The 7,618-nt window shown below is 58.7% G+C and overlaps 2 protein-coding genes across 5 annotated transcripts in view; both read right to left on the reverse strand.

The window, feature by feature from the left end:
• The window catches only part of RUSC1 (RUN and SH3 domain containing 1), a 35,212-nt gene extending 32,812 nt beyond the window's left edge, over positions 1 to 2,400 (reverse strand). Inside the window, exon 1 of one of the 3 annotated variants that reach the window (XM_030542073.1) lies at positions 2,270 to 2,397. The gene's annotated coding sequence lies outside the window, so the exon portion shown is untranslated. Of the gene's footprint in view, positions 1 to 2,269 lie in introns of all 3 variants that reach the window. The other 2 variants (XM_030542075.1, XM_030542074.1) reach the window with 2 other exon arrangements.
• Positions 2,401 to 3,050: 650 nt separating this feature from the next.
• On the reverse strand, positions 3,051 to 7,279 carry FDPS (farnesyl diphosphate synthase). 2 transcript variants are annotated; one of them, XM_030542385.1, is made up of 9 exons: positions 7,084 to 7,279; positions 6,543 to 6,683; positions 6,315 to 6,395; positions 6,028 to 6,150; positions 5,590 to 5,678; positions 5,124 to 5,196; positions 4,775 to 4,852; positions 4,548 to 4,682; positions 3,051 to 3,515 (listed from the first exon to the last, which is right to left on the reverse strand). In XM_030542385.1, the coding sequence occupies exons 1-9, from the start codon at positions 7,204 to 7,206 to the stop codon at positions 3,315 to 3,317; spliced, it is 1,044 nt and encodes a 347-aa protein (XP_030398245.1). In that variant the 5' UTR covers positions 7,207 to 7,279; the 3' UTR covers positions 3,051 to 3,314. The 2 variants fall into 2 exon arrangements, with proteins under 2 accessions (XP_030398245.1, XP_030398246.1); XM_030542386.1 differs by lacking the exon at positions 7,084 to 7,279 and adding an exon at positions 6,782 to 7,053.
• Between the last annotated feature and the right edge of the window lie 339 nt (positions 7,280 to 7,618).

Raw genomic sequence — 7,618 nt, forward strand, 5'->3', positions numbered from 1 at the left:
GAGCTTGGAGAGAGGGAATTGGGGCATTTCAGGCTGCTTCACCCCACCAACATAAGAGGCAGCCTCTGCACTCATACCCCCTCCTGCCTCCGCTTCTGTCCCCTCCCCTCCCCTCCCCATCTCTCTGGTCATCAATAATTCACAAGGAGGGATTTGTTCTCATGACAACCGCTATTTCCTGTCACGTGGACCTGCCCTCTGCACCATGCCCAGCCCTGTTGGACTCTGTATGCCACACCCAGCTCTGCCATCATAGAATCATAGACTATCAGAGTTGGAAGGGACCTCAGGAGATCATCTAGTCCAACTCCCTGCTCAAAGCAGGACCAATCCCCAGACAGATTTTTACCCCAGTTCCCTAAATGGTCCTCTCAAGGATTGAACTCATAACCCTGGCAGGGAGGGTGGGTAAGGGGGAGTCCGTGGCTGGGACGAGCCACAGGTGGAGCCTGAATCAGCTATGGCCTGATGGATTTTCTTCCTGCTTGTTGGTTACCGCATCTCCAAGAGACTCACCAGCCATGAGTGGTAGGGAGACCCTCCAATAATAAAGAGCGGGGACAGGCTGGTTTTGGGGGGGATGGGAGGGGAGGCCTTTCCCCTCTGGGGACACTGGCTTTGATCCAGCCCTGGTGGGAGGTGCCAATCCACGACTCCCACATGAAATGAGTTGGAGGATCTCAAACCAGTTCTTCACAAACCACATTTCACAATCCAGCCCCAGGCCCCTGTGCTATCAGTCTCAGCAGGCAGAACCTGGTGTCAAATGCACCCTGGGTACATGACCCCTCCTTTGACACCTGAGAGGGCTGGGGCCCATTGGCAGGTGGAACGACGACAGAGGCTCAGGCAGGGCAGCTCTAGCCATTTCGCTGCCCCAAGCATGGTGGCACGCTGCGGGGGGCGCTCTGGCGCTCGCCGGTCCCGCGGCTCCTGTGGACCTCCTGCAGGCATTCCTGCGGAGGGTCTGCTGGTCCCGTGGCTCCGGTGGAGCATCCACAGGCGTGCCTGCGGGAGTTGCACCGGAGCCGCCTGCCGCCCTCCCGGCAACTGAAAGCGCACCCCCCGCAGCATGCCACCCCAAGCATGTGCTTGGCGTGCTGGTGCCTGGAGCCGGCCCTGGGCTCAGGCTCAAGGGGCTGCTGACATCTTTGCTCAGCCCCCGACGCCTCCCCTCCCCAACAACTGCTGTAAAAATAAACCAGAGACAGAGCTCTGGGCTCCTCACTGCAATCCCTGCCCCTGGAGGGCAGTCCTGGTTGGAACAGCTCAAGAAAGTCACACTAGGGCCCAGCAGAGACTCCCAGCTCATCACACAGGCAACAGGAAACATCCTATTCCTCAGATGTGTGTGTGTGGGGGTGTTACATTGTAACCTGCATGCAGACTCTTCAGCCTGTCCCAGCCCCAGCCCCATCCCGGGTTAGCACATCAACCGGCACCAGGAGGACCTGGGGCATGACTGGGGCTCCTAGGCCCTGGACATTGCCCATAGCAATACGAGAAGGGCCTGCACGCAGGCTGCAGGTGGCGAGGTCTTTAGGAGGCAACACAAGCCCATAGCCTGTGCCCAGCTGCATGGAGGGGAGGCTGGTCTCAGTGCCAGGGAGCTGCTGCTGCTCTGCTCCAGTGGATCCTGTAACCCTGCCCAGCAGAGAGAGGAGCATGGCCTCTCCACCAGGGAGGGAAGGGAGCAGCCCTGCTCTGGCCTGGCCCCCGGGCTTTGCCCAGCAAGGCCAATCTAGTCCCCTGGTGCTGCCTTCCTGCCGGAGTGAGGGGGTCACCATCCACCCCCTCCCCGAGTCCATACTAAGAGCACAGCTGCTGGGGCTAGCAATCGGAGGAGGGCTGGAGCCAGGCTCTGATAGGGGCCACTCCCTGCTGAGCCTGGAGCGACCACAGGCAGCCTGCGATGGGACGCACACTCAGGGGAGAGGGGACGGGCTAGGAGCTGACCCCCAGCAGGGACAGGGGGCCTCCACGCTTCCTGCGGGGCAGGGGGAATCAGCTGCAGCCCGCAGAGATGTAATGGGCTGGCGCTGGAGAGGGGTTACCACACCTGTGCCTGGCTGGGAAGGGGGGTGAGACCCACTGGCGCTGCAGCTCCACCAGGGCGCTGTGGGGCTTGGGGACCGGCCCCCTGAGGGGTGTAAGTCCTGCACCTGGACCAAGGGGTTCCCACCACAGATGGGTGATGCCTGGCAAGCTCCCTGCTGGTGGCTGGCAGCGCAGCCAGGCTGGAGCATGCTGTGCCCCAGGGGATGCTCACCTGTCCTTGCTGCAGGCAGCGCACGGTTGCCTAGCTCCTGGGATGGCTCTGCGGCTGGAGGGGATGGAGAAAGAGGCTGCAGCAGCTCTGCTGAGCTCACCAGCTGCAGGGAGGAGCCAGTGATGACTGATCCATCCTCCGCCAGCCTCTGCCATTAACCCTCCCTGCCCCGGGCTGCAGACATCCTCATGCCTGGACTAATCTTCCATTGTCCGCCCCCCCCCCTCCCCCCACTGCAGAAATACCCTACACTGGCTGCAAATCCAGGAACTGCCTGCACAAGAGAACCTCTACTACCTCCAACCCTCCATCCTCACAAGGAAACCAGCGCTTACAACCCGCCAACCTGGATCTGTCCCTCCACCCTTAGGACCTGCTTTGCTCATTTGTCAGCTTTCCCTCCCTGGGAGCCTCTGCATGCGGGAGTCTCCCCAACAGCCTGCTCAGGTGGGATGAGAGCGGATGCTCTGGACAGGCCCTTTACCAAGAGGCCAGATTGGAGACGCTCCCCTTCCCCAGGCCCATCCTGCCAAAGGAACACTAGTGGTGCAGCTAGGTCAGGTTCTATGGCAGTTCACCAGCTCATCTCTGGGCCAGCTGAGCTCCTTGGGACCAGACTCCAGGTCCGCCCCAGGCCAGATAGGCAGCAAAACTGCTCACACCAGCTGAGCAGGGCACAGGTGTCACGCTCCCCCTTCCCTTCCATGCAGGCAGGTGTGCTGGTGAGAGAGGCAGAGGCTCTCAGGGCCAGGTGTCCCCCCATAATGACACAGGCAGCAGCTACAATAAATTATGTTTATTGATACAAATGCTTTGCATCTCTGCTATCACAGTTGATCCGTTACATGGACAGCAGTTTCTCCCACACACTCCAACAAGAGAGTATACGGTTCGTCATCCCCAACGGAATGGGCACAGGGGAGGCATCACCTTTCCCACAGCAGATGAGTTTGAAGAGTCAGCTCTCATGCCAGAAGCTGGGCCTCGTGGAAGGAGGCCTGTCAACGCCTGTCCTGGTAGAGCCCTGAGGAGCTAGCCCACCCCGTCACTTCTGACGCTTGTAGATCTTCTCGGTTAGGCCAAGAAAAATTGCTTTGGGGAGGTGGTTGGCATGTTTCTCAACCAGCTCCCCCAGGCGGCGGTAGCTGCTCTCCTCACACTCCTGGTAGGCTTCCCTCATGCCCACAGTTTCATACAACTCCTTCACCTTGGCCACCTTCTCCAGCGATTTTTGCCCATAGTTTTCCTGGAAGCCAAGGAACACGGTCAGACAAGGCCCAGCCCAGGATGGAGCTGCTGGCTGCCACAACCAGCTGCACTGGAAGCCATCATCGCCCCCTGTTCTGGGCTCTGCATCCTCCTGCCATAGGACTCAGCACTATATATTTCTAGATGCCTGTGACAAAGTGGGACTGTTCTTAATGTTTCCGCTGAATACTGTGTGGGTGCCTCAGTTTCCCCAATGCATTTCTTAAGTCTCTAGGTGGTGGGATAAAGGCCAGTGTGCATAGATCACTGACACTCTGTCTCCCAGGCAACAAATGGCCAGGACCCTTCCCCCCTGCAAGGAAATAGCTAAAGGTGAACAGAGAGATCAGGTGACTCTTGGCCTGGGAAAGAGACAAAGCCCAGAGGAGGAGGGGCTGGAGGGGGTGTCAGTTTGGGGCTGGTTGGGGATGAGGAGTGAGTGCAGACAGGGTTGTCTGGCTTTCTGGGCCCCAGAATGGACCCGGCGGAGGGATCCCATTCGCTGGACCGACAAGACCTGTTTTAGCCCATGTTCCTGTCATCTAATAAACCTCTGTTTTACTGGCTGGCTTAGAGTCACGTCTGACTGCAAAGTGGAGGTGCAGGACCCTGTGGCTTCCCTAGGACCCCGCCTGGGCAGACTCGCTGTGAGAAGTGCATGGAGGGGCATATGCTGAATGCTCCCAGGAAAGATCCAGGAGGTGAAGCCGTGTGAGCTTCTTGCTCTGACAAGAATCTGCTCCATGGGAGAGGAGGCTCCCCAAAGTCCTGCCTGGCTTTGTGGGGAGCAGTTCCAGAGCATCGCCCAGTGACTCCGTGACAACCCCCGACTATTAGAGCCTAGTAGGTGTCAGGGTCTGCTGGCAGGACTTCTCATGAGAAGCGAGCTTTTCCAGATTCACATTCACTGTTCTGCCAACAGGTTCACTGTAGGGGAACAAAGCTGGAGCCAAGCTGGTGCCTCGGGTCAGGACTGTTTCCCACCTACGCCAAGCTGCCTCCCCACCCTCTACCCAGCTGCTGCTGTTACCTCCAGGAGCTGCCTCTGCTCTGGCGACACACGGTGCAGGCATTCCACCACCAGCCAGCTGCACTTGTTGTCCTGGATGTCAGTGCCAATCTTACCCATCACGTTTGGATCCCCAAAGCAATCAAGGAAGTCATCCTATGGGCAGAGAGCCAGTTACAGGCCTCCGCACTGTGAGCTTCCCAGTCCCAGTGCCCAGGAACACCCTGGGGCAGGGAGGAGTCTCCTACCTGGATCTGGAAGAACTCCCCCATCTCCAGCAAGATGGCTTTGGCGTTGGCATGCTCCTCCTCGCTGTCAATGCCGGCCTGAGAGACGGGAGGGGCTGAGACACTCGCTGGCATGTTCCAGCACATGTATCCCCCAGCCTGTTATATCCTTCCCCACCACCTTTCTTTCCTTCCCCACTTCACCTGATCCTCAAACACCAGCTCCCCTCCATCCCAGCCTCCCACTCCTTCCAGACCCCACCATCCCCACGCCTCTTAACATGGGACCCCCCGGCCAGCCTGGCTCACACCCCATGGCCTCTCCATTGCTGCTTGAACCCACAAAACCAGCAGCTGGAGCTACACTCACCATGTACATAGCAGCTGCAACCGGCAGGTAGAAGGAATAGAAGGCGGTCTTGTACTTAACGATTGCCTTGTACCTGCCAGACAGTATCCACGCTCAGTAACACTGGCCTCAGGTCAACCTAAGTCCCTGTATCTGCTCGGTGCAGACACTAGGGTCACTTCCTGTGGGACAGGTCGGGTACAAGTCCTGCTCCGCAACAGGGGAATCAAGTGTCCCAGCTTGAGGAGACAGTGTCCCTTCTCCAGCTAGTTTGGAGGGAGAAGTTGCTCCTGCAGGGCTGTCCCTAGAGCCCAATGGGCCTGGAAGAGAGGTAAGCACCCCTCTCTGACAACTCCCAAGCTAGACAGAGCTAGCAGAACTCCGAAGTGACCGGACTATTTGAGAGTTAAGGTCACTTCTCAACCTAGAGAACCGAGGACTCCACTCCTCCCTCACCAGGCAGGATTCTTCTGCCCCAGCACCTCACCTCTGCAGAGTGAAACGACTAAGATCAATGTGGCCAGGCGGAGCAGTGATGAGGTCCAGTGCCTGTCCCAGCTCAGTCTGGTATGAGGTCTGGGGACAAGAGATGTTATGAACCCAACCCTACATGACAACGTTCATACTATGCTCTGAGAAGAGACCCAGGAGCTACCTACGTCAGGCAGCACATGGGGAGCCTGAGTGCCCACCTCCTCACCATCACTGAAGGTGGGGGCAGGAATTGCCATCTCACTGTCACTGCCCCACAGGCACTCCCCTCCAGTGCTGCAGGGATGCAGCCCCGGGGCAATGCACAGGAAAGGCAGAGACTTTCTAAGAACAAAGCAGAGAGATTTGAACAAGGTCTGAAGTGCCTGTGAGTGCAGTGAGGTGGGGGTGACCCAAGGATGGGAGATCTTGGGGGCACAGGGACCAGCCCCACCTCCAGGAAGAGCTCAAGCAGGTGCACATAGTAGGGCTGCCCCCGGCAGTATTTCTTCAGCAACTGGTAGATACAAGACTCGAGGAGGAAGGAATCATTCACAGCGTCCAAACCAATTCCCTCCTGCAACAGAACAAGGACAGGTTACACCAGCAGGCCCAGCCACACAGGCACCCCCATGCCCACTTTCTAGAGACTCCTCCACCTCTCCTCCAATACCCCAGGCACCCCAGCCTCATTCTCACCCGCCCCAGTGCCCCCACTAAGACCCCAACAGCCTCTATTACCTTCTTATACCAGCAGGGTTGGCCACGTCGGGTGAGTGAGAAGTCCATGATATCATCAGCCACCACAAAAAAAGCTTGAAGCTACAATAAAAGGAGTTATAAGATAAACTTGCACTAGGCCCCATTACGGAGCTTCTGCATCCCAAAATCCCACCTTGACACTGAGATACCACCCCAATAAGAGCATCTTCAGCTCCAGGTTGAGCCCGATTCAGAGTAAACACTAACCAGCTCGATGCACCAGCCAACGGTCAAGGCACACTGGAAGCTTTCTGGGTCCTGCTGCTCTGGCCCCACCAGCTCCCGGAAGGCAGCCAGCACTGTCAGGCCCCGGTTATACTTCCCACCTAAGGTGTTGTATTCCAGAATCTGAAGAGGACACAAGGGGAAAGGAAGCTGTGCAGTCATCCCAGGAGGGCCTCATCCCACAGTTCCCTGCCCATGCTGCAGAGAGGTACAAAGCCCACCTGCATGGTACGCACTGTGAGGAGGAGCCTTTCGCTGGTCCCAGAGGGATGAAGGCCTTGCCTTACCATCACAGTACTGCCATACAATCATCACACTAGAGAGCAAGAGCGACCGGAACATAGAGCTGGTCCAGTAAACCTGCGGGCGGCCGGAAACAATAGCTTGGGGGAGGGGCTGCCCCATTCATCGCAGCGAGACGTTCACTCTGAAGCCTACAGACGGCAGTTAGCACCCAGCTCCCACGCTCCCCCCCGCCGTGCCCTGGCCCGGTAACCGCGAGCCCCCGCAGTCCGCGCTTCACCTCCTTCAGCCGGGCGACCGCCTCGCCCACCTCGGGGTGCTGGAGCCCATCTGTCGTGAGGTCCCGGAGCACCTGGGGGAAGAAGCGCAGGAAGGCCGCCCTGTCCGCCGCTGCCCCGCTCATCGCGGTGCCTGCAACAGGAGAGTCACAGCCTGCCTCCACTCGGCACCGCCGCCGCCCGGAGAGCGACCCGCTGCGCCGCGCGGCACGCTGGGGCTTGTAGTTCTCGCGCTGCCGGAACCCTGCGGCAGACAGCGCCGCTCCTCCATCCACGGACTACAACTCCCGGCATGCATCGGGAAGGGAGCGGGGCCCCGTGGAGGACCATGGCAGGCGGCAGCGTTCATTGGCCAGCTCCATCGTATGAGACGCGCTCGAGAACTCTGAGCCAGTAGGAAGTGAAGGGGCGGGGCTACCCCTTACTGGGCCTTCTGATTGGAGGAGGCTAGAGGAGGGTTATGGGCGGGAACCTGCAAATGTTAACCCTTTAGATTAGGGTGTGAAGAGGAAGAGGCTGAGGGGAGGGGATTGGTGT

This window comes from Gopherus evgoodei, chromosome 24 (assembly GCF_007399415.2).
Source record: "Gopherus evgoodei ecotype Sinaloan lineage chromosome 24, rGopEvg1_v1.p, whole genome shotgun sequence".
NCBI classification, from domain to species: Eukaryota; Metazoa; Chordata; order Testudines; family Testudinidae; genus Gopherus; species Gopherus evgoodei.

Coding starts and splice junctions, on each gene's coding strand:
- FDPS (XM_030542385.1), bottom strand. CDS start 7,206: ATGAGCGGGGCAGCGGCGGACAGGGCGGCCTTCCTGCGCTTCTTCCCC. Junction 6,684..7,083: donor CGGTCGCCCGGCTGAAGGAG/GTGAAGCGCGGA, acceptor TGTCCTCTTCAG/ATTCTGGAATACAACACCTT. Junction 3,516..4,547: donor AGCAGAGGCAGCTCCTGGAG/GTAACAGCAGCA, acceptor CTTGGCTTCCAG/GAAAACTATGGGCAAAAATC.